Source organism: Arabidopsis lyrata (assembly GCF_000004255.2).
Source record: "Arabidopsis lyrata subsp. lyrata unplaced genomic scaffold ARALYscaffold_7, whole genome shotgun sequence".
Taxonomy (NCBI): domain Eukaryota; kingdom Viridiplantae; phylum Streptophyta; class Magnoliopsida; order Brassicales; family Brassicaceae; genus Arabidopsis; species Arabidopsis lyrata.
In genome coordinates, this window is record NW_003302549.1 from 12,726,062 (window position 1) to 12,750,444 (window position 24,383).

The 24,383-nt window shown below is 30.0% G+C and overlaps 5 protein-coding genes across 5 annotated transcripts; all 5 read right to left on the reverse strand.

The window, feature by feature from the left end:
* Positions 1-7,937: 7,937 nt before the first annotated feature.
* LOC9304265 (monothiol glutaredoxin-S4) lies at positions 7,938-8,703 on the reverse strand. Its single transcript, XM_002870171.2, has one exon. It carries the CDS (start codon positions 8,479-8,481, stop codon positions 8,173-8,175), a length of 309 nt encoding a protein of 102 aa, XP_002870217.1. The 5' UTR covers positions 8,482-8,703; the 3' UTR covers positions 7,938-8,172.
* A 3,170-nt stretch (positions 8,704-11,873) lies between these two features.
* Positions 11,874-12,599, reverse strand: LOC9306289 (monothiol glutaredoxin-S3). Its single transcript, XM_002870172.2, has one exon. It carries the CDS (start codon positions 12,411-12,413, stop codon positions 12,105-12,107), a length of 309 nt encoding a protein of 102 aa, XP_002870218.1. The 5' UTR covers positions 12,414-12,599; the 3' UTR covers positions 11,874-12,104.
* Positions 12,600-14,934: 2,335 nt separating this feature from the next.
* On the reverse strand, positions 14,935-15,622 carry LOC9306290 (monothiol glutaredoxin-S5). Its single transcript, XM_002870173.2, has one exon. It carries the CDS (start codon positions 15,442-15,444, stop codon positions 15,136-15,138), a length of 309 nt encoding a protein of 102 aa, XP_002870219.1. The 5' UTR covers positions 15,445-15,622; the 3' UTR covers positions 14,935-15,135.
* Positions 15,623-17,708: 2,086 nt separating this feature from the next.
* On the reverse strand, positions 17,709-18,413 carry LOC9306291 (monothiol glutaredoxin-S4). The gene has a single exon (XM_021019149.1). It carries the CDS (start codon positions 18,226-18,228, stop codon positions 17,920-17,922), a length of 309 nt encoding a protein of 102 aa, XP_020874808.1. The 5' UTR covers positions 18,229-18,413; the 3' UTR covers positions 17,709-17,919.
* A 3,697-nt stretch (positions 18,414-22,110) lies between these two features.
* LOC9306292 (monothiol glutaredoxin-S7) lies at positions 22,111-23,114 on the reverse strand. Its single transcript, XM_021016746.1, has one exon. It carries the CDS (start codon positions 22,626-22,628, stop codon positions 22,320-22,322), a length of 309 nt encoding a protein of 102 aa, XP_020872405.1. The 5' UTR covers positions 22,629-23,114; the 3' UTR covers positions 22,111-22,319.
* Between the last annotated feature and the right edge of the window lie 1,269 nt (positions 23,115-24,383).

Consider the following 24,383-nt stretch of genomic DNA (forward strand, 5'->3'; position numbering starts at 1 on the left):
CTAAACTAAAAGTATTACAATATATAGTAATTTACTAATAGTAAAATAAAAAGAATTACAGTTATAATAATTACTATAAAGCTTGGTTTTAAAGTTACCAACTCATATAATGAGGGCAAGTGTCAATTCTATCAAGTAGAGATTTCTCTGCAAGTCAAAAAAAAAAGTTATAGTAAAAAAAGTATATTTTACAAATCCTAAAATAAAAAGGATTACTATTAAATTTTTTAAAAAGATATATAAAAATAATACAGTAAATTTCAAAGTATTAAAAAAAGAATTAAAATTTTTTAAAAATATATATTAAAAAGACACGTGTCACGATGTAATATAACTGTGAAACGTGTCAGGTCTATTGATCAAAATTTTTACCTTGTATTATAATTTATTTGGAAAATTTGTTTTATTTCTTTGTCAACTTGTTTAAATGAATAGCTTTTCTTTTTGTGAAAGCTATGTCTATTTTAGTAAGCACAGAACAGAAAAAAAAACTATGTATTTTTTACTACTACATAATTGTATCTGTTCAACTATATAATTCAAAGAAAGAAAAACATAAATACTAAAATGCTAAGTGAATAACGTATTTTAAACTAAGCATGAATTTTTTAAAAAAAATTTTTTTTATGAATTATATTTAGTTGATATAAAATCAATTCCTTTCACATATTTGGCTCTACATATTTTCTAAACGAAAACTAAAACTAAAACTGATATTCTCTAATTTCTTGTGTAGGCACTCTTTGGGACAAGATCACAAGAGTCTGGACTCTGTATGAAGACTAGGCAATTAAATGTGTACAAGCTGATGTATTACACTATCATAACCAAAAAGAAAAAACACGTGTCAATCAATTATTCGCTACCTATCTTTTTCCTATCGAGGACAAAGTACGGACAGTTAAAGGAGGATGCGAAGGAGGATCCGTATCTCCATCTCACGGGACAACAAACAAATTCATGGCCAGAGAAAAAATTCTAACGTGACCAGAAACATGCATATTGAAGTGTCACAGACATGGAATATTACCACCAACACGTTATTCCTACAAAATTCAAATAATGTAAGTACGTTTGTTCTCCGTATTTAGTAAATTAAAAACTCAATTTTGAGATTAACATGTTGTCAGTAAGCCGGATGTTTTTTCAAAGCTAAGTCAACAAATATAAATAACCAATTTTAGTTAATTTGTTGCCAACATATAATTTTAAATATTTAACAGAAAATATTCTGAGATAAATAAATGTACAGTCTAACTATGTATAAATATAAATTGGCGAAAAAAAAATTACGAATTCTTTTATCAAAGAATGGTTTGCTCGAATTGCTTTTCTTTTTGTAAACATTTTGCTTAAATTGTTTTGTTCTTTGTTTTAAATTATATTAGACATGGTCCTCTTATGTTACTAATGAGCGATAAAATTGCTTCTTTTAAAAAAAAATATCATTTAACAATGAAATTTTCATGGTTGCGTTTCAATTCGTTTCTGTAAATGATTTGGCCAAATGAATGGTGAATGTTCTCTAGCATAGATGGTCCCATGGATTAAAAAAGAATAGTTAGTTATAAATATAGAAAAACATAAATTGTATCTATTTTTAAAAGGTATGCATTACATACCTCGGAACCGCCAGCAGCCATCGAATGGCGCCAGAACTAATCCATATACCAAACGTGAGAGAGTTCTAACCACTAGACTACCCTCAAATCGGTAAATTATATCTTTTCTTATCAACACTTAAGTGAAAGTGCATATGAAAATATTTAGAGTCATATGATGTGATTATATATCATCTATATTAGTACTGTATAATCCATGGTTAAGCTTCCACCTTTTTTTTACTTCGATAAAGTTCAGAAACTTGTACGAAAATCGAAAGTTTGCTTCAAGGTAATGTGACCCTTTAAACTTTCTATATTGTTTTACTATAAGTTTTTTTTTATATATATTTGTCTTTGATGTGGTCTATGAATGGTCAAATCTTCTTAACTTACTTCAACCAATAAAAAAAATTTCTACAATATCTCTTTTGCAACACTTACATACACATTCACTATACATGAGTTATTCCGAAGATATATATTCATATTTTGAAAATAAGAATTAATTTTTATTTATTTTAGAGGGTATTGAAGTAATTTAATGACAACAAACAAAGTTGCTTTTCATTTCTTCACAGAGACTGATCTCTAACGTCAACCAAAAAAACTTACTATCAGTAATAAAACTAGTTATTATATCGACTCGGATGGTATATTCCATGTGTTGGTTGACAAACAATGTGCTATTAGTAATAAAACTAGTTACTATATAGTATCACATATACTCAAAAGACAATTCAATTAATTAACTCACATGTCTATGGTCATCTAAATCACCTCACAACGGCACAACTTCAACAACTGGGATCCTCATTACTAACCTCACAAGATCCACATCATCTATTTTGTTGATGATTGCGACACCATCGATTTTCAAAGATTCACCACTTATTTGGATACAGTTATTTCTTTTGTAATTGTACAGAACTCGAACTATACTTGAAAACAACTATTAAGGTGCAACTAAAGTAGCTTAGTTAAATTTTGCAATTTTGCTCATAATTTCATCATTGGATCAAGTCCAAATTCTCAATCCCAAAATAACTTGGGAAAAGTAAGAAATAAAGAATATCTAGATTAAGCTAACTAAGATATATGATATGATATGCTTGTTATGATTTTCAAAATTTACTTTATCACAAATGAAATCGAGTGTTTCCTTATTAATCCTACATGGACTAGGGTTAATAAGGTGAAGTTTTACAAATTGAGAGAAGGATTAAGGATACATGAGATAAAACAAGTAATCGAGAACAAAAACAAAAGACTTAACAAGAACCCTAAGATGAGAAGCAACAAATTCTTGATAAGTTTTCATATCTCAAAAATTAATACGCAATATCACGATTTTTTATTTCATGTCTACTTAATCTAAAAAAAAAAAAAAAAAGTCTACTTAAAATTTTTAAAGTACATTTTAAGAAATCCAATCGGTTCAGATTTTTTTTTTTAATTTTTGACCCAGATTTTGACCCGTAAACAAATTTTTCGGATCAACACAATATGAGAATTTCCAAAAAAAAATCATAATGAATTAAAATAATGATTTCGTATGTATATATGTAGTTATTACTAAATATTCTCGCTCATTTAATCAAGGCTAAATATTTCTAAATCAAAACAAATCAAATTTTACCTTATTTAAAATTCCTCTTCCTCAAGTTTTGTGGTTTTAAATATCTCTTTCCATAATCTTTATCATATCACCAATTTCAAACAACCTAATAAATTGAAAAATCTTTTCCCAAAATTTAAATTAGGAACATAATTAGAATATTCTTAAAATCAATCCATTTTACATTTTTCTCACAAATAATTCTAAAGATTTCCAAAGATTTTATTGATTTAAATTTTTAAAAATCAAAGATGTAGGAAGCCCTAACTAATAGGATCCCTATATAAGAAATGTTGACAACATCGATTCATTCAGCAACACACTTTTCTAGCAACTAAATTCTTTAAACTTTTTTTGTTTCCGTGAAATAGTACAGTAGTAATACTTATTCAGTTTTTCTGTTTCTGCTTTTTTGTTATATGAACTTTTATGTTTTATATTTTTTTAATATGCTAAACATTTGATGTTTTGTGCAGATGATCCTAAAAAATAAAAACAAACAAATGATGATTTGCCATGTTCAACATTCGCCATGTACATATGTCAAAAAATTATTTAGTTGTAAAAAATGTCACAAATTTATGTAAGTTATATTCATATTAATTATTCAAATATTTATTTTAGAGCTATATGAAATCCTAATCAATGGTTATATTTGGACAAATATTAAACTTTTTTATATCTTAATCTATATATTTATTATGGAAACCATTTGAAAGAAAACTTTTAAATTGACTATTATTAGATGTTTGAGAAATAAAAATGTTAGTAAAAAGAAAAATAACAAATTATGTTTAATTTAACAGGACGGGGTTATATGGTGGGATGAGTTTGGGTTAATATTAATACGGGACAATATACCACGGCTGAAATCCTAAAATTAACAATCAAAATACAATTATACAATTTTAAACACTAAACAAAACATATATAATTTAAAAAATTTTGTTACAAAAAAAATCGATCCGCGGTGTACAACAAAAAATATTACACACAACAAATTCACCAAAATTATAAAATTAATTAAATATTTTAATTCGCGGTATATCGCAGGTCATATCCTAGTGTGTATGCTATAAATAAGAGAATTTCGTATATATATATATATATATATATATATATATATATATATATATATATCATGTGTTTTCTGTAAACCTTAATAAATATAATACTTTTCACCCAAAATATATTTAGGAAGTGACTCTTATGTAACTTGTCACCGCAGCCTTAAATCTACAAATGAAATTCTCAAAGTTCAAAGTATATGATGAAAAAAATATAGGGAAAATTGGAAATAAAGGATAAATATTTAAGTATTTTTCCATATATGAATTCTATGAACAAATATCAACTATTCCTAAACTACCCCTTGCATAATATTGAACCAATTGTTTCAAAAATAATTAAGAAAAATATGTATTAAAATGATGAAGAAGAATGAGGATATATAAAATGTCAAAAATATATTGTTTTGTTGTCGTTTTAGATGGATAGAATTCGATCTATAAAGTTTAGAATATGTCTTCTGAAATTAGAATGTATATTCTATACACTCTACATGTTCTACAAACTGTAGATTATGTATTCTACACACTCTACATGTTCTACGAAATTTAGAAGTCATTTATGTTCTACGGTATTTAATTAGAATACTAGTTTCTACGACTTTTAGAATACATATTCTATACTTTATTTTTTGTTCTACGAAAATTAGAATATGTTTTCTAACATTTACTCATGTTCTAAGAATGTTAGAAAACAGATTCTTAAGATTTTTTTTTATTCTCTAAAAATTAGAAAGTACATTCTATCTAATTTAGATTTTAAAAAAATAAAAGAAACAAAATCTTAAAATATGGAAATTGAATATAGTGAATTTGATTACATCTGCAAATTACAGAAGTTGAATTCTGAATACTTTAAAATTCTTTATACCTAAGTGAATAAATTATAACACAAATTATAATTTTTCTTTATACTTCACAGTTTTTCCTATAGATTACGCTTAATTTCTTGTTTCAAAACCTGGAAAATTAGTTGAATTCTGAATACTTTAAAAATTCTTTATACCTAAGTGAATAAATTATAACACAAATTAGAATTTTTCTTTATACTTCATACTTTTTTCTATAGATTACGCTTAATTTCTTGTTTCAAAATCTGAAAAATTACAGTTGCGCTCCATTACGAAATTGAAATCAAGGGAGGGAGATAGAGAGAGAGAGAGAGATTGAAGAAGAAGAAGAAGAAAAAATGTTATTTAATATGGCGTTATTAGAGAGGAGAGAACAATTACGAAAGGTTAACTTTGATGAGCAAGAGAATCAAAGAAGAAGAAGATATGAAATTATCGACGGCAAAACAAATAATGGAATATAAATAAACGTTGATTTTTTCCTATATTTTTTCCAAACTGTTTTTAGAAAGAAATCAATATAATTTTGAATTTTTTTAATAGTTTAGTAAGATTTTAAAAGACTGGGGGCATATTGGGATTTTAATTATATGAAATCATATATGACCAATATTAAAGTATATATGACCAATCATTAATATAGAAAGCATAGATGGACAATAGTTTAATTATTTGTCCTTTATTTCCAATTTTCCCAAAAATATATATATCCCAACAAGAAAAACTATATATATTATGTCAACGAAAATTTCAAATATTGACCTGATCATGCAAAATTTTAGAAAGTGGCCTTATCACATAGGGAATAGCATGTTTAATTCCTAATCCCATTGAGATCATAGTTAGGACAAGATCCAAAGTCGTTATTCGTAAACAAGAACAATAGATTCGGCATGACTTTGAGATTAAAAGCGGCCAATTCTAGATAGCTTATAAAGTTTTTAGATTGATTCACAATGTCTTGATTCTTATTATTTTACTACTACTATCTGATCAATAAAGTAATTATTTGATATTTTTGTTCTCTTGTATTCTACTAATCGAATACTTTTCATCGAAATAGTAATGGTTTTTACATTTTTATTCAATCTACAATGTGGTCATTCCGCTATATTTTTCCGAAATCATGCAAGAATGCTCTCTTCAGTGGTCTAAACTAAAGTTTTTGAAACTAAATAGAAATACTAAATTTGTTTTCCAATTAATTATTTATATATATATATATATATATATATATATATATATATATATATATATGAATTTAATGGGATATGTATCTTCCTAAGATTTCCACATCTTTATTGATTTCCCTCTATTCATTGATTTCATTTGTGAACACCAAAATCATTGCAGACCCTACAACTAGTACATTCAAGTAAAAAAATAAAATAACCGTTTACTCTCTTGGGATATATAAAACATGGATTTAAGCTCCTGGCTATGACTTGTGTGAATTGTGTCGCTTATAAAGATATACTAAATATTTTAATCTTTGATATAGACACATATGTAATGATCACTTTAATTTATTTCCGTGAGTTGTGTCCACTCTGAAGACACTTTATCTAGAACAAATCGTTCTGAAGTAACTTTATGTGCATGATCTACTTAACGTAGCTAGACGTCTATGTTGGTCTTTAACACGTAAGAGGTTCTATTTAAGTTCGATTATCCAAACATGAAACAACAAGATACACGTCGTTTGTGGGGTGATGATGGACATAATCTTGTATCCAGAATGTGGTAATGGTAATACATGCACGTCTAGCTACATTATTATCATCTAGCGCAATTATTCAGTTTTTTCATATCATAGAAACTGTGGGTTCTACACCTACCTAGTGGAAGAGTCTATAGCCTTCGCTCGCCAGACTTTTCGCCAAAAATAAACTTCAACCATCCAAATAATGTGAATTCTGATGCAAACAACTATGCTAGAAGGATTCAGTTTATAAGTCTATATCTAGAGAAAGTGCATGTCCTGTAAGGGAGACATTTACTCATTCTTCTTAAATGCTAGATTTGATGCTAATGGTCATATTTAAGTAGCCAACAAAACAAATACAAAGAAGAGTACACATTCAATCACCTACAACAGTCTGTTCACAAATTACATACGACAAATAGTCATAAAAAACAAAAATTATCAACAGCATATAAGTCTAAATATACAATAGTTAATTAGGATATGCCATGACAACTAGTACAAACTTACTTCATCGTTAAATATTGAGAAGAGAGAGCTCTAGGCATATGAAGCCCATATATGGAGCTAAAGTCATCACCTGTATGGATCAAAGGTTACTTCAGATAACCTTTGTATAGCTACACAACTCACAAGTTATCCTAGTTCCCATAGAGAATAGATAGCCACTTCAACTTAGAAAAGGGTTAGAAAATTAACATGAAGATGTTCAAAGCAATTCAAGTTTTGGATAATAGTCATATTTCTTCTCAAATCCTCTCGATTTCTTCTCTAATCCTCTCGATTTCTTTTCAAATTCTGATTTAATCTTAGTTTCTTAAGATTTCTTCTTTCAATTCCGATTTTGTGCCTCAAACGGGTTTGTCAACAAGAATTCGTGATTAAATTGAAAGTCAACAAAAAATTGAGCATTTTAATCACCAAGTACAAAGTTCATGCTTTAAATCAACGAAAATGAACAACTGATGATTTACATGACATTTTTTCCTATATACAATACTTTTTTTATAAATTATTATTGAAAAATAAAAAAGAAATAAGTTATTTACATGTACATTTGGATATATTAGTATTGTTATACAAATTTCTATTTTATAGATATGCTTATTAAAGAGAAAATTAACTCAAGCTGATTTTATTAATTTGGACACCCTCTTATTATGAAATAGGTACACTCTCATAATCTGTCCCCACAAAAACTTAGATAGACTACTTACATGCATAATGTCTTTAGTGTCATATTATTCTTATAAAACATTAGTATAACTTGCAAGGCACATAAATATGCTAGGTATGCAACGTTATGGGTTTTCTTTTCGTTCATTTATAATCAAACCCATAACGCTCCAACGCGCTTAAGCATTGGGACGAGAGAACGATTGAGATGGAGGCTCATGACTTGATTGGCTCCACCTACGAGCTGCCCTCCTATGAACACCACTGGTACGGTCGGGCTGCAGCCGAGTTGAGCCAATGCTTGCTCTATCTCCTTTCCTCTGTTGATCTCGTCGAGCTCATAAATCGTTGGGTTCACACCAAAGTCAAGGAAGAGAGTCTTGATTGTGTGAGACATGCAGCACGAATTCTTACTGAAAATCACCACAGGCTTCTCGTAGACCATCGTTTGTAGCTTCTCCATTGGTGGTAATACTGTGGGTTTTGAAAGATTTACCTAAGGATATTGTAAAATTTACAACTTAAGGGAATGATAGAAAATTTTGGAAACTGAAAGCTTGAGTAATATTGGGTACAAGATGAGAGAAGTGACTTCGAGTTCTTGTGTTTGATGTGTTAAAGGTCGACTCTAAGGGTTCATATATATAGCTTCTTCACGAATGCATCTAGGCAAAAGAAAGTGATAAATTTTAGATGCTATATTGTCCTATTCTCAGATTTAACATTTAAAAAAAAAAATCCTCAGAATAACAAACAAATTAACATATATGGTTCTTAATTTATTTTATATGTTATTTTAACCTTAAATCATTTTTCAAAAATATGCTTAAGTCAAATATTTACATTGTTTTTTTCGAGTCATACGATAAACATAATTATTCGAACTATTTGATGAATGTTTTTATAAGTGATAAATACGAATGATTAATTCTGAATATATATATATATATAATCTTAATGATTTTGAGGGGAACAGTGTCCTACAGTTTTTAAAATAGCAACAGAATGTTAAGATAGTGGGAATATATGTAAAAAATTGGAGTTAAGGTCGGTTCAGTACTTACTCTTGGTTCTCGTAGACGAATGATGAAAAAAAATAAAAAAGAGTTACAAGTACGTAAGGGACAACACAGCGTTTAAGTCTTCTTTTTAAAAATGCGATAATAAAATCTTAGCTGTGAAGAATATATGATACGACGAATCATCTGATGTCAAAACTCAAAATATTACAAAAATCACATTACTTACATGCCTATTAATTTATACTATAATGTGTTATATATATCACATTAAATAAATATCTCAATCCTCTATCTGTTATATTCTTAAGCTGCATAAAATTATAATTTGTTACATATTATTTATCAAAAATGATAAAATATTTCTTACAATATGTAATATAGAGTTTGATATAAAACAAAACTTATCTATTGATATAATTAATTATATGTTGTGACGAAAAGTGAAAAAAAATCTTGTCTTGCGTTTACTTTTTTGTATGTCCTAGTATTATTTTACTGTTGTGATTATTTTTGTACCCGAAATATGGATAACAACATATAAGAGCATCTCCAACGCTCAGATACTTTTCTAGTTTCTCATTTATAATATTTTAATCGGGAAAATCACATTTTTAACCCTTAAAATATAACTGGGAAGTACTTTAAACCTTGAAAGAATTCTACTAACACTACAAACCACCAAGATTGTTTTATTAACACTTTAAACCTTCAAACTAACTTATCTGTTTGCAAAGCTATAAAAATTGATGAAACAATCAATTTATATTTGTTTAATATATATTTATTTAATTTAATTTAAATTCTAATTAATTTTATTATTTATTGCAATTAATAAAAATCTATAAAAACAAAAAAAAAAAACTTTATTTTCTTCGTTTACTCACTGTCCGACCATGAAATTTCTTGATAAACTGTTGAAACAATCTTTTAAACTGATCCATAAGCGTTTTCACTCTCTCCACTGGATAAATAGGAATCTCATAATATCAATTGAATAAAAAGATGGTCAACATATACAATAAACTAAATTAAAATCTGTAAAATTGTGGTCGGACGGTGAATAGTCGAAGATGATGATTTTTTTTTACTTTTTTATTTATCGTCAAAATTGTAATAAATAATAAAATCAATTAAAATTTAAATTAAATTAAATAAATATATATTAAACAAATATAAATTGATTGTTCCATCATTTTTAATAGCTTTGCAAACAGAAAAACTAGTTTGGAGGTTTAAAGTGTTAGTAAAACAATCTTGGTGGTTTATAGTGTTAGTAGAATTCTTTCGAGGTTTAAAGTGGTACCCAGTTACACTTTGAGGGTTAAAAATGTGATTTTCCCTATTTTAATCATTTTGATTATTTATTTATATTTTAAATGATAATTAATAATATTGGCCAATCAAAATAAAGTCACATGTGAAATGGGTTTTTCGAAGTTTTTCCGTAGAAACACGTATCTCATTCTCTTTCCTGATTTTTCATTATTTTCTATTATTTAAATCATAAAAAAAATTGATGAGACACTACCGAGATGTGGATGCTCTAAGATATCTAGTATGCGTTCAATCAAAACTTTTACCATCCATTTTAAAAGTATCGATTGAAAATCCATTGTAAAATCAGTTGATTGCTGGTCTCACCCTTTGACATAGTTTTAGATATGCCATACAAAGTTTCCAGCTCCTTTGCTTCTTTAATATTTGCGAAAACTCGAGATCGCAAGATATCATCTCAAGAATTTTAATATTCTTGTATGACCACTTGAGAGAAAAAGGCAAACTATGTGGTTCTGTTTTAGCCTTATCGTCATGCATGAAATCGAATCTTACGATGTCAAGAATCAAGAATCAAGAATCAAGAATCAAAGAGAGCGCTTTATCCTCAATTCCACGAAATTCTGAAAATCAAACTTGTGGCCAAGAAGATTGATTAGTGAAGCAGCCAAGTGGTGTCCCAAAAAAAGAATTAAAATTTAAAAGCTATAGTTTTGCATTTCCTTGCTAAAAGATTATTGGTGGCCCAATTTTGATGTCAAGAGTCGTTATTCTTATATCACAATACAAGGTTATCATCATTTTAACTTTACGTGATTCACGTACCGACACATTATATGTATGTAAGAATAAGATGCCTAATCACATCTAGTTCCGCAACTGGCCCGTACTGCCTATAAATGGAATATATGTAACAATGCAAAGATTTTCCTTATATAGCAAAATTCAATTCTTTGTTATTTTAATGGTTAGAAACGTCATTTTCTATCATGATGTTCAACAATGTTTCTGTATATAGATATATAGTGAAGAATTTGATGATTGATTTACCTCAATTCTGAATTTCTTGAATTGATGATAGAGTTGTTTTAAGATCCATATCTCAAATTTACGCAATTTACAGTATATTTTACACTTGTAACTAGCTAATTCAATTGACAACCATGTCTAACATATTAGTAACAATTAAGATTTTCTTAGTAACAATCGCATATCATTGTAAGAATTTCATTTAAAAAGTTATGCGCATATATAGAAGTCGATCATATGAAATTACTAGATTGAAGCACTTCGAATAGTAACTAAGTTAAGGCTTGACATTCCACACAATTCAGACTCGTCATCGTTTTTATTTTATGGCATATACAATATTATTAGCCTATAAAATATTTCTTCTTCAATTTTTAAATTATTTATTATGTCTTGGAGCATGTTCTGCATAAATAGTTATATATTCTATTTTTTTCCTTAACACCATAAAAAATCACCTATTTTCAGTGCACATGTGTTCATTTCTTATATGCATATATGTATACAAAGTTATATGAATATAAACATGGGAAAAAGGAGAAATCCATTTTATTATAAAATATAAATATTTCTTAGATGCATGTTTACAAAATAGGTAACCGCATAATCTATCTTTTGAAAACTTAGATAGATCACATAGTAATAAACTCATACATACATTCTTGTAATCTTGTGTATGTTTTTTTTTTTACTTTTCTTGTTCACTTTTATAATAAGTTTCTCAGTACATAATTAATTTGCAATCCCATTTATTTTGAAGTCAAAGCCATAACGCTCCAGCGCGCTTAAGCATTGGAACAAGAGAACGATTCAGATGGAGACTCATGACTTGATTGGCTCCACCAACAAGCTGCCCTCCTATGAACACCACTGGCACGGTCGGGCTGCACCCGAGCTGAGCCAATGCATGCTCTATCTCCTTTCCTCTGTTAATCTCATCGAGTTCATATATCGTCGGGTTCATGCCAAAGTCTAAGAAGAGAGTCTTGATTGTGTGAGACATGCAGCAAGAGTTCTTGCTAAAGATCACTACCGATTTCTCGGATATCATCTTTTGTAGATTCTCCATTAGTGTTATAACGTGATAGGATATTTGAAAACCGTATTGCAAAGGATAAAAATAGGTGTGTTTGGTCAAGATGCTAGATTAGAGATCAAAATGGGAAAACTAGATAACTTATAGAGAGATTAATGATATCTTTGGGTGAAGATGAGAAGTGACTCTGTGTTTCTGTGTTTGTTGATGAAGTGAAGTGTGTAATGTCCTTTATATATAGCTTTCTAAAGTACCTAACCTTTCTTATTACTTAGCCTTTTTCTATGAGAATCAACTTTAGCACAAAATAAAATATCTCAAATAATTAAAGAAATAAAGAACACATTTTAAAATAATGAAAATTAAGATAGTCGAAGTATTCCGAAAGAATCTGAGGATATGATCGGTTCACACGTCTTGACTCTTTGAGTCTCTTTCCCTCTTGCAGCTAAAGAATAAAACTAAACTATCAACTAATTAGGTAAAACGTACAGAACCCAAAATCTATCTTAGATATGAGGAATAATTGATACGGACAAATCATGTTATGTTTCATTAGTAAGGCCATATATCTTCATTGTCAAAGCAACTGATAAAAAGCCGAAATGAGTTTTATCTCGGCTAAACTCATTTAACGTTTAAAATCTCAAAATTCTAAAATAGGTTTTAAGTATCAGATAAAGTTAAAAATTGCTAATGGTGTTTACTCCGGATTTCATTTTGGCTTGGGACTATAATTTTTGGTTTTGAGGATGTTACATTCAATCTAAATATGTCGTCACGAATGCATCAAAAATATCTAACAAATTACCGACATATAATAAGTCTTGACACCCATATACCGAAAGATTTCCTATTATCGTGAAGTCATCGATAATTGAAATTATTGGCGGAATATTTGTGTTTAATGAAATAACGGATACGACCATCAGTAATCTTTTGTTTTCGTGTAGTATACTAATCCCTTTTATATTCTTAATTTAGCTACCCAACAAATTATTCATGAGCAATTGTTTTTGTATCGGTAATGTGGATAAAAAAAATCTACGATAATATGCTTTCAATCATAATTTATAATATCTAATAATCGTTTCATAAGTGTTATGTTGAAAATCAGGTAAAATCATTGGATTGCTGGTCATACAAAGTTGCAAGTTAAAATCATTGGATAGCTTCTTCAATATTTGCGAAAACTCGAGATAGTATGATATTATCTCAAGAATTGTTTTGTTATGACCACTTGAGAGAAAAAGGCAAACTTTGTGGTTCCATTTTAGCCTTATCGTCATGCATGAAATCGAATGTTGCGATGTCAAATAATAAAACAAAATTGAGCTTTATTCCCAATTCGATGAATAAGATTGTTAGAAAGTCAAGCTCGTGCCCAACAAGATGGATTTGATAGTGAATCAACCACGTATATATATCCTAAAAACCAAAATAAACAAAGATGTGAAATAATAGTTGTTTGTTTTTCTCTTCAAAAAAATAGTATTGATAGTGGCCCATTTCGATCTCAAGGGTCACTTATTGTTACATCAATACAAGGTTATCATCATTTTCAGTGTACGCGATTCATGTACCGACACATATTATGTAATAAGCCAAATCACATCTTATTCCGCAACTTGCCCGTACCGTCCTAGAGCATGGAATATATGTAGCAATGCAACGCTGTTCCTTTTATGGTAGAATCCAATTCTTTACACACTTTGTTGTTTTGATGGTTAGTAACGTCATTTTCTACCACGATGTTGAACAATCACGCCCACAACTTTCTTAGATGGATAGAGAAGAATTTAATGTTTCATTTACCTCTATTCAAATTTTCTTGTAACTAAAGATAGATCTGCTTCATTCATATCAGTATATCACTAATTTATACAAGCTGCAGCAAAAGTTTTACTTGGTAAAATAACATCAACTCCTAACATTTAGTGATGACAATGGCTTTTTTTAACCTGTATATAAAAAGTTATAGACAATTATAAATCTATATATAGGTCCATTATGTGAAATTACTATTATGAACCAATTCCCATGATTAAGGCTTAACATTCCATACCTATTAAAACAATAAACCCATATAAAATAAAGTAGTTATTTCTGTCTTTTTAGCTAAACTGAAATACATATGTTGGAAATGCTTATTAGATGTTATTTTCTATAATTGATATAATATTTTCAACTGACCATCAATTAACAGGTTACACATCTGGTTATTCGAAATAATTTTTTAGTAGTACGATGTCTCTGAAATCTATATCTATATTTGTAGGAAGGAAGGAACCGATTAAACACTCGCTATAAGAACGATCTGAATAATGGCGATTAAACATATATATGTATAAAACGATTAATACTGAAAATATGCAAGAAGGATAAACAATGATAAGATCTGTTCTTTCTCTTTACACCATTAAAAAAAAATATTTGCAAATGCATACATTTTCATTAACGTCGACGAATGTTCTTATTAGATCTATGCATGCATGTATATTTAAAATATTTTAACAAAAGTTGTATATATTAAAATATATAAATAGAGGGAACATTGAGAAGGAGAAATCCAAGAGTAGCTGGTTTTATTATAATGGACCCATTGTTTACAAAGTAGGTGACCGCATAATCTATCTTGTCAAAACTTAGATAGACATATCATTAACTCATACATACATTCTTGTGTATGCTTTTTTGTTCACTTTAATTAGTTTCTTCAGTACATTATAAATTTGTGACTCCATTTATTTTGATGTTAAAGCCATAATGCTCCAGCACGTTTAAGCATTGGAACGAGAGAGCGATTGAGATGGAGACTCATGACTTGATTGGCTCCACCAACAAGCTGCCCTCCAATGAACACCACCGGCACGGTTGGGCTACACCCGAGCTGAGCCAATGCTTGCTCTATCTCCCTTCCTCTGTTGATCTCGTCAAGCTCATAGATCGTAGGGTTCACGCCAAAGTCTAAAAAGAGAGTCTTGATTGTGTGAGACATGCAGCATGAGTTCTTGCTAAAAATTACTACAGACTTCTCAGTGATCATCTTTTGTAGGTTCTCCATTGTTGTTGTAATTTTGAAGAGAGTATGGTAAGCAATTCACCGAGGATGCAAATGGGCTTCTTTTGACTGAAATAAGAGATTACAGGTGAAAATTGGAAAGTTAGACAACTTGTAGAGAGAGCTTGAAGTCTTTGGGTGAAGATAAGAGATGACTTTGAGTTTGTGTTTGATGTAGTGAAGAGTCTCCAAGGGTCCTTTATATAGCTTTTCTAAGGGACGTAACTTTCATATTACGTGTTTAAATTTAATGTAACCTTTTTTAATAGAGAATCAACTTTAGCACATAATAAATATCTCAAATAAATAAATAAATAAAACACACAAAAAATGAAAATTTTGATAGTGGGAATATCTCAAGGAACTAGAGCCTAATAAGGAGGAGGGTTCATCCTTCTCGCCTCTTTGCATCTTACAGCTAAAGAATAAACAAAATATATGTAACTATACGGATAACTAAACTTTAGATGAGCATACTATAAGCGTGCTGGAACATTGTTCAATGATTATGAATCATCCAAATTTGTGGTAACTTGAGCCTATGCTTAGTTATTCAAAATTACTTTTTAACTTGTGCGAAACATTCGAGTCAATGCCTCTGTTCTTTTTACCATTTTTTAGTTGTTTTTAGTAAAACTATTTCTAAGCAAAAACAAGATCTATTATGTAATTCTTATAAAATTCCTGCCTTTGACATGTCCTTCACATGATTAAAAGCTGCATTTCCTTCCTTTGCGAAGACTCGAGATCGCATGGAATATCTCTAGAATTTTCCTCTTTATGCGCATGGTGTTTTACGTGGCCTCTTCACTTTCAAGCAAACCGTTCTTTTTTAATATCCTCATGAAATTTCATCATAAATCGATTTGGGAATAAAGCTAAATTTTGTATGATTCTTGACATCGCAAAGATTCGATCTCATTCCAAGAGGATAAGGCCGAGTGGAACAAAACAATAATCTTCTTTTTTTTTTAACTCCATTTCTCATTGGAAGGTGTCCCAACAGTGATCCGGAGAGTCGTTTTTCAAGTAGCTGTAAATCCGCACATGTCTTATGTCAAATGTAGAAGTAGAACATCATATCTACGAGTGTAGTGTTGGAGTTTCTTTAATGTGTTTGAGTAGCTAGCCGTGAAAGTTTTGACCAAAAAAAATTGATTCAAAGAACCACTAGAATTATAACTTTTAACAAATGTTCTTGAGCAGAATGAAAGAACGATATCTACATATCTTCTTCGTTTCTGGCTTCATTCATTTATATTCATTTCATTTATAATCTCATAAGACGGAAAAATGTTTATACACAATTTATCTTGAGCCGCCAGTACTGTTTGAATTTGGATCTCAAATTCAACCTCATAAAACAAATTTAGCAAGAATAAAACGACTTGTACCATTTATAGTTGTAGACTCTCAACGTGAGACTTAGGTCAACATAATGCATAGCACTATAGAATATCCCTGGACAAAAAAATTCAAGTGGTACAATTTTTTCTATATCTTTTAAGCAATATGAAATTGCGACAATGATTTAAATAGAAAACATAAGCCGTAAGAGAAACAAACAAAGGTTTACAATACTAGAAATACTCTTAATGAGCTTTCTTAAGTAAAATGTTTTTGTAAGGACCCCTCCAACACATGGGAATGGGGTTTATGATTTATCACCCCCTTCAAACCCATGTCGACTTGAACTTATCAGCTTGTTATTCGAACGTTGGGTAAGGCAGCAATTGAAAAATTAGTTTCCACAAGTACTCAACATCGTCTAGTACATAAGAAATATTGCCTTTGAAAATAGTACCAAAATCGGTGAATACCATTTTCCCAACAATATTTTAGAAAGCTCCATAATTACTGTCCATTTTGTTTAGAGTGTTTTGAAAGAGTATAGAGCTTATTATTCTAACTTGAGCCATAAATCCTCATCTGTAAAACTCTTCTCGAACAAAAACAATATTTAATTACTTTTAAAAAAAAAAATTCAGATTCATCTAAAATCAAGACAACAGATTACAGAGGTGAATTGATATACTTATTCATAAAACATAGAAAGTACTTGTAGATGTATATATAATTCCTTAAGTCAATTATTTGTCTTGGTATATAACTTACGAAATAATGTATCATCTTATTTTAAAATTCTTATATTTGTATGGGAGGGCATAAATATACAATGCACTGCACATCAGTACATTTCGTATTACCGTACATACAATGTTTTAATTTCTAATCCATGCATGCATGTATAAAAAAGATTAAAATGGGAACAGGGAAATCCATACTAGGTGATTTTATTATAAAGTTTACCCACACGTTACAAAATAGGTATCCTCATAGTCTATCCATTCAAAACTTAGATAGACAAAACATTCATACATACATGTATATGTGTTTTTGTTTGTCATCTTTGATTACTTTCATTACATTATTATTATCATGCTACGTTCTTTACGTAAGCATTCCTTTATTTTGAAATCAAAGCCATAGTGCTCCAACGCGCTTAAGCATTGGAACGAGAGAGCGATTGAGATGGAGGCTCATGACTTGATTGGCTCCACCAACAAGCTGCCCTCCTATGAACACCACTGGCACGGTTGGGCTGCAGCCAAGCTGAGCCAATGCTTGTTCTATCTCCTTTCCTCTGTTTATCTCATCTAGCTCATAGATCGTTGGGTTCACACCAAAGTCTATGAAGAGAGTCTTGATTGTGTGAGACATGCAACATGAGTTTTTGCTAAAGATCACTACCGACTTCTCGGAGATCATCTTCTGTAGCTTATCCATTTGTGTTATAATGTGAAAGTGTGTTAGAAAAGCGCGAAGATGAAAATGAGTATCTTTTGATTAAATGAGAGAAGAGGGGTGAAATTGGTAAGCTAGAGAACTTGAAGTCTTTTGGCTGAAGATATATAAGAGATGACTTTGAGTTTGTTTTTGATGTAGTGAAGGGTCTCTAAGGGTCCTTTATATATAGCTTTCTATGGTACGTAAAGCTATCATTTTTTCGGTTCGAGATCTTTTCAGAGAATAAACTTTATAACACGAAAATAAAGAACCTATTTTTTAAATATAGAATTAAGATAGTGGGATTATATTTTGAGGCTATGATCGCCTCACACGTTCTTGACTCTTTACCACTTGCAGCCAAAGAATAAAAATTTCAATTAATTCGGTAAAACGTACAGAAAACAAAATCTCTTAGATGTGAGGAATATCTGATACGTACAAATCATGTCATGTGTTTATACTAGCTTTATATAGTACTATGCCTATTTCAGTTTCACTATCAAAAGAGATATAATTTAAATACAAATACATATATGTTCTCAAGTTCTCAACATAGTTACATATAAATAAATATAATTATGTTTTACGTGTGAATTTTATTTTTGCTATATTTAAATTTACCAACATTCATCGGGTTGTAATTTCGCTATAATTATCATTTTTTTTTCTTTAATGAAACTTATACATATTGCACACGAGAAAAGCTGCATCTCCTTCCTTTGCGAAGACTCGAGATCGTATGGTATATCTCCAGAATAATCGTATTCTTCTTCTTTTTCGTTTTTTTTTTGATTGTGTGGTGGTTTACGGGCCTCTTCACTTACAATTAAAAACCTTCCTTTATTACTACAAAAATTTCATCATAAATCATTTTGGGAATAAAGTTCAATTGTTTCTGATTGTTGACATCTCAAAGATTCGATCTCATTCCACAAGGATAAGGCTCATTGGAACAAAACAATAATTTCTTTTTTCAAACTCGATTTTCCGATGGAATGTGGCCCAACTGTAATCCGGAGAGTCGTTTATTCATATACTACATATTACAATGTGATCGTAGTCCGTACATGTCTTACGTAAAAATCACATGTTATCGAATCACATCGCATCCAATTCCACAACTATGTCATACAATCCTGTAACTTTAATTATACGCGCAGAAATTTTGGGTAAATCTTACTTTTCCTCCAAAAAAATTGTTAGTTCTTCTTTGGACACTTAAAAAACAATATGCTAGTTTGGCAAATAAATTTAAGATTTATTTCATCTATAATAATGTTTCTCTAACTTAGTTTACTTCATACTCTATTTATTTTTATTTTTTATTAATCAGTCCAATCTTTTTCTACAAAAATAGGATATATTTTTCCTTCCAACTACGTGAGCTTATTTTTTCTCCAATTTATATTAATTAATTAGGATATATGTGTATATATATATATATATATATATATATATATATATAAGTGTTAGAATATTAATCGATGTCTCACATAAAAATTTCAGAAAATAATTGCCATGAATATAAATTCACCTAGACCCTAATTAGTATAAGGCTTTTTGGGGTAGACACAATTATGGAGTTAACATGGATTTTAGAGCCCTCGAAGTAGTAACAAAGCCATGCTAAAAAGAGTGGATAGAGAGAAATGGATGTACGTCTTGCATTTTTGTTGCGTGAGAAACCCTCAATGTGACATTGTTATTAATACTGTTGATACCTTGTGTCGAATTCTTCTCAGAGACGGAGGTAGTGCACAGTCATAAGGGTCAATTGACCTTGATGGAACAAAAAAAATTAGCTGAAACTTTATTAAATATATTAAATTGACCCCAATCCCATAAGAGTTTTGACCCCTGTAAAATTTTATGTTACAAGATTAAAATATTTAAGCCCAATAATTATATTGTACTTATAAATAATATTAAGCCCAATAAAATTTATTTAAGTAAATATACTATAATTAAGCCCATTAATATAAACTAGTCTTATATTTTAACATCTGTTTGTAGTCTAAAAACGTTTTAGCTTCTTCTTCCTTTTTTTTTTTTCAATCTTAGATCATGATATATTAGAAAATCTCTGACTTAATTAAAAACAAATCCAACTAATGATCTAATATTATATTTAATTATAAAAACATCCGCAAAATCTAATTTTTCTTCTCTATTTGTTAATCGTTGAGGAACGCAACTAAAAAACTCTTAAATATCAATTTTGGTTGATTTTTTGATAAATTATTCATTGTTTTTTTTATATGTCAATTATTTTTAGATAAATCTAAAATATCTTTTTATATAATATATATTATTTTGTATTAAAAAAATTTTGACCCCTATAACAAAAATTCCTACCTCCGCCACTGATTCTTCTTCACCTTTTTAAAGGTTAAGTGGCGATTTTCGTCTGTCAAAAAAAATAAGAAAACAAAGTGGTGATTATGACGATATAAGATGGCATGCGAAGATGGTTTCACTAGAAGAACAACCAAGGGTATGTGGTCCTTAGTGTAGAAACTGGGCCACATATTGGTGAGCAGCCAATACAAGATCCAAGTTGTGTATTCTGTAAATCGACAACATTTCTTGTGACAAAGAAAAAGGAAATAGAGAAGCAACGGTTCCTTATAAAAGGACACAATAGATTCAAAGAAGAATTAACCTAACTTAAGGTTAAACTGTTCAAGCTACCTCTATGACAGTAGGATACAATGTCGGCTCTGACCTAAAACCCAACAAGCAAAGGCTTTAGGTGCCAAAATATTATATACTAGTTTGATGGTATCAAAACAATGAAACCACTTGGAGCACGGCGGCTGTTCCATTGTTTATGAAATGGGTTCAAGTCTTAGTAGTAATATTTAGCTATATTTTACATGCGAAAAAAGAAAACTGTTTTTAGGCAGCCCATAGTGTTGAGCCGGCCCTAGTACTTGGATAAAGGGATATGTTCCATGAAAGATCACACGGATGAGAGTCTACGGAGAAGAAAACCAGTTAGGGAACTTTTAGTAGGATCACATAAAAAATAGTTATTTCTGGATGTATAAGGTTGGTTTAGGTGACTGATTTTCGAGGTTAAATTTGTTGTGATTTCAAGTTGTAATTCCTTTGTGTAAATCTTGATTGATAGTGGATATTTTTGGGAGAAGGCTTCCACAGAATATATACCCTCGCAGAGAGGGACTCGTTAAATCTCCGTGATATGTTTTATGTTTTGTTCTTAATTCATGAACTTAGTTTGAGGTGGGACGGAATCGGTGTCTCCAATGCATAACAAGGTGTGAGCTAGTTAGTTCAAGTTTCTTGTAACTATAAGGTTGGTTTAGGTGACTGACTTACCGTACATGTGTACACGAGGTCCTTAGGATATAATGATTTCGGAAAGTGACGAGCTAATTTTCTATTTATAAAATAAAAAACATAAGAAAATAGTTTGGAACATGTTATGCATTCTAAAAAAAAAAAAAAAGAACATGTTATGCATTAAGCGCATTGGGGCATAAAGATAGTAATCAGTACATATTTGTACAATTTTTATATCCGCACATACGATGTTTTTAAATGCATGCATGAATTTACGTCGTCCTTAATGCATCAAAAAGACTTCATAATAACCGATTTGGTGCCATGAAAATTCCTAAACCAAACACAAACTAGTAGTTCTAAAACACAATTTCTGTTTAGAGACGCCCAAATCTAAATCGTAACATCCATATATTCCGATTAAGAGTTAGAGTTTCTTTCATCAAATGTGACATCTTTAATCTTCTGTAACTCACACTTTCTTTTCCTTCATTTTAAACATATGTGTAAATTTCCAATACGCACGGCATACACTTTTCTTAAATGCATGTATGTATTTATAAAAACTGAAAATAGAAATACACCACTAAATGATATTATTATAAAGTATACCAAGCACGTTACGGAAACGGTACCCACATAATCTATCCTTTCAAAACTTAGATAGACACAAAACATTCATACGTACATGTATATGTGTTTTTGTTTGTCATCTTTGATTGGTTTCATTACATTATTATTACCAAGCTACAGTCAATAAGTAAGTATTCCTTTATATTTAGTCAAAGCCATAAAGCCCCAGCGCGTTTAAGCATTGGAATGAGAGAACGATTGAGATGGAGACTCATGACTTGATTGGCTCCACCAACAAGCTGCCCTCCTATGAACACCACTGGCACGGTGGGGCTGCAGCCAAGTTGAGCCAATGCTTGCTCTATCTCTTTTCCCCTGTTGATCTCGTCTAGTTCATAGATCGTCGGATTCACGCCAATGTCTAAGAAGAGAGTCTTGATTGTGTGCGACATGCAGCAAGAGTTTTTGCTAAAGATAACTACCGACTTCTCCGAGATCATCTTCTGTAGCTTCTCCATTGTTGTTATAATTTGAAAGTGTGTTTGAAAAGCGACTCGAGGAGGATGAAATAGGTTGTGTTTTGATTACAAGATGCGAGAAAAGGGATTAAAATGGGGTACTAGAGAACCGTTAAAGAGATTGTGATATCTTTTGGCGAAGACAGAAAATGAGTTTGAGTTTATGTTTTTGATGAAGAGAAATGTCTACAAAGTACTATATATAAGGTACGTAAAGATATGATATTATGGGTTCGATGTAACACTTTTTTAAGAGAATAAACTTTTATAGCAATATTTGCGGCTATGATCGGTTCACACCTTCTTGACTCTTTGCCTCTTGCAGCTAAAGAATAAAACTAATTCGGTAAAACGTACAGAAAACAAAATCTCTAAGTTGTGAAGAATATTTGATACGGACGAATCATGTCATGCCTCTATGGTACGGCCATATATTTTCATTGTCGAAAAATATATCACTTTATCACTTTCAGGGAATTTAATTAGTGTTGATGCTTCATAACTGGTGTATAGTTTCCAAATTTTTTTAATTAGAAAGTGTAATAGTTAATAAAAAAAATAAAAATTTATAAGCTTTTTTAAAAAGGATAAACAAAACCTTACACTATGTGGAAAAGAAAAAGCCTATACATGTGCAAGTTATTGATTAGCGAACATTGAGCCAAAAGTAAACTACATATACACATGAACATGTTAGAAATAAGCTCTACTTCTTGAAAACACGAGATTGTAGGGTATAATTCCAGAATAATCTTTTAGCTTCTTTTTTTTTTTTTTTTTGAGGATTACGTGGCCTCTTGACTTGCCATCAAAACATGCATGTTTTTTTATCAAGAAACTTTGGTCATGAATCGATCTGGGAATAAAGGTAAAATTTGCATGATTCTTGACATCGCTAAAGCTCGATTTCATTCCATGACGATAATTAGGCACAAATGGAACCACATTTTTTTTTTCTAGATCAAAAGGTGGCCCAACATTGTTGCGGAGAGTCGTTATTCATATATGAAAAATACAAGGTCATCATATTCATAGCACGTACATGTCTTACGTATGATCGTATCTAGTTCCATATATCCTTATATTTGTAACGAAAGCATGATTTTGAAAGAAAAGAAAAGAAAAAACAATTTTGGGTAAGTGTTAGATATTATTTACTATTGGAAGGTAAATAGACATACATGCACGGATGTACCACCCTAATGTTGTGTGTGTTTTTTTGTGAATGAAAGTTAAATTTATTCAACCAAAAATCATGTTTACATTATATGCATCCTTTGATAGAAGGTTTTGAAAGGAAAAAAAAAAAAAAGAAGACAAAAGCACAAGTTTTAAGGTAAGACACTTGTTGTGTCTCTTGAGCCGAACCAAATGTGCAGCCCCGTCTTTAAACTTAGAAGATCCCAGGCTTTTGAGGGAACATAGCCGATTACAATCTATGTGTTTAGCAAGCTGGTCAGAGGTGGTTTGGGTTTCTCCATACCGTCTACAGTTCTGTTCAGAACTTTGTTTGTCCACAAAGCAACTAACGAAATATATAAAGATTTATTCCGTTTGAAGTTTCAAATTTGTTTAATTTTTTTTAAAAATTTTAAATTTTGAATTACAATATTTTGAATTTCAAAGTAGTTTAAATGTATAGAACTAATAAAGAAATAATTAATAGATTTGATCAAAAGTGGTATTTGTATTTTTAGTTGGGCTATATTAATTGATATGCATAGAGGACTGAAAAATTAAAAATCTATACATGCA

Excerpts from the sequence above, each read along its gene's own strand:
- LOC9304265 (XM_002870171.2), bottom strand. The coding sequence starts at position 8,481 with ATGGAGAAGCTACAAACGATGGTCTACGAGAAGCCTGTGGTGATTTTC.
- LOC9306291 (XM_021019149.1), bottom strand. The coding sequence starts at position 18,228 with ATGGATAAGCTACAGAAGATGATCTCCGAGAAGTCGGTAGTGATCTTT.
- LOC9306290 (XM_002870173.2), bottom strand. The coding sequence starts at position 15,444 with ATGGAGAACCTACAAAAGATGATCACTGAGAAGTCTGTAGTAATTTTT.
- LOC9306292 (XM_021016746.1), bottom strand. The coding sequence starts at position 22,628 with ATGGAGAAGCTACAGAAGATGATCTCGGAGAAGTCGGTAGTTATCTTT.
- LOC9306289 (XM_002870172.2), bottom strand. The coding sequence starts at position 12,413 with ATGGAGAATCTACAAAAGATGATATCCGAGAAATCGGTAGTGATCTTT.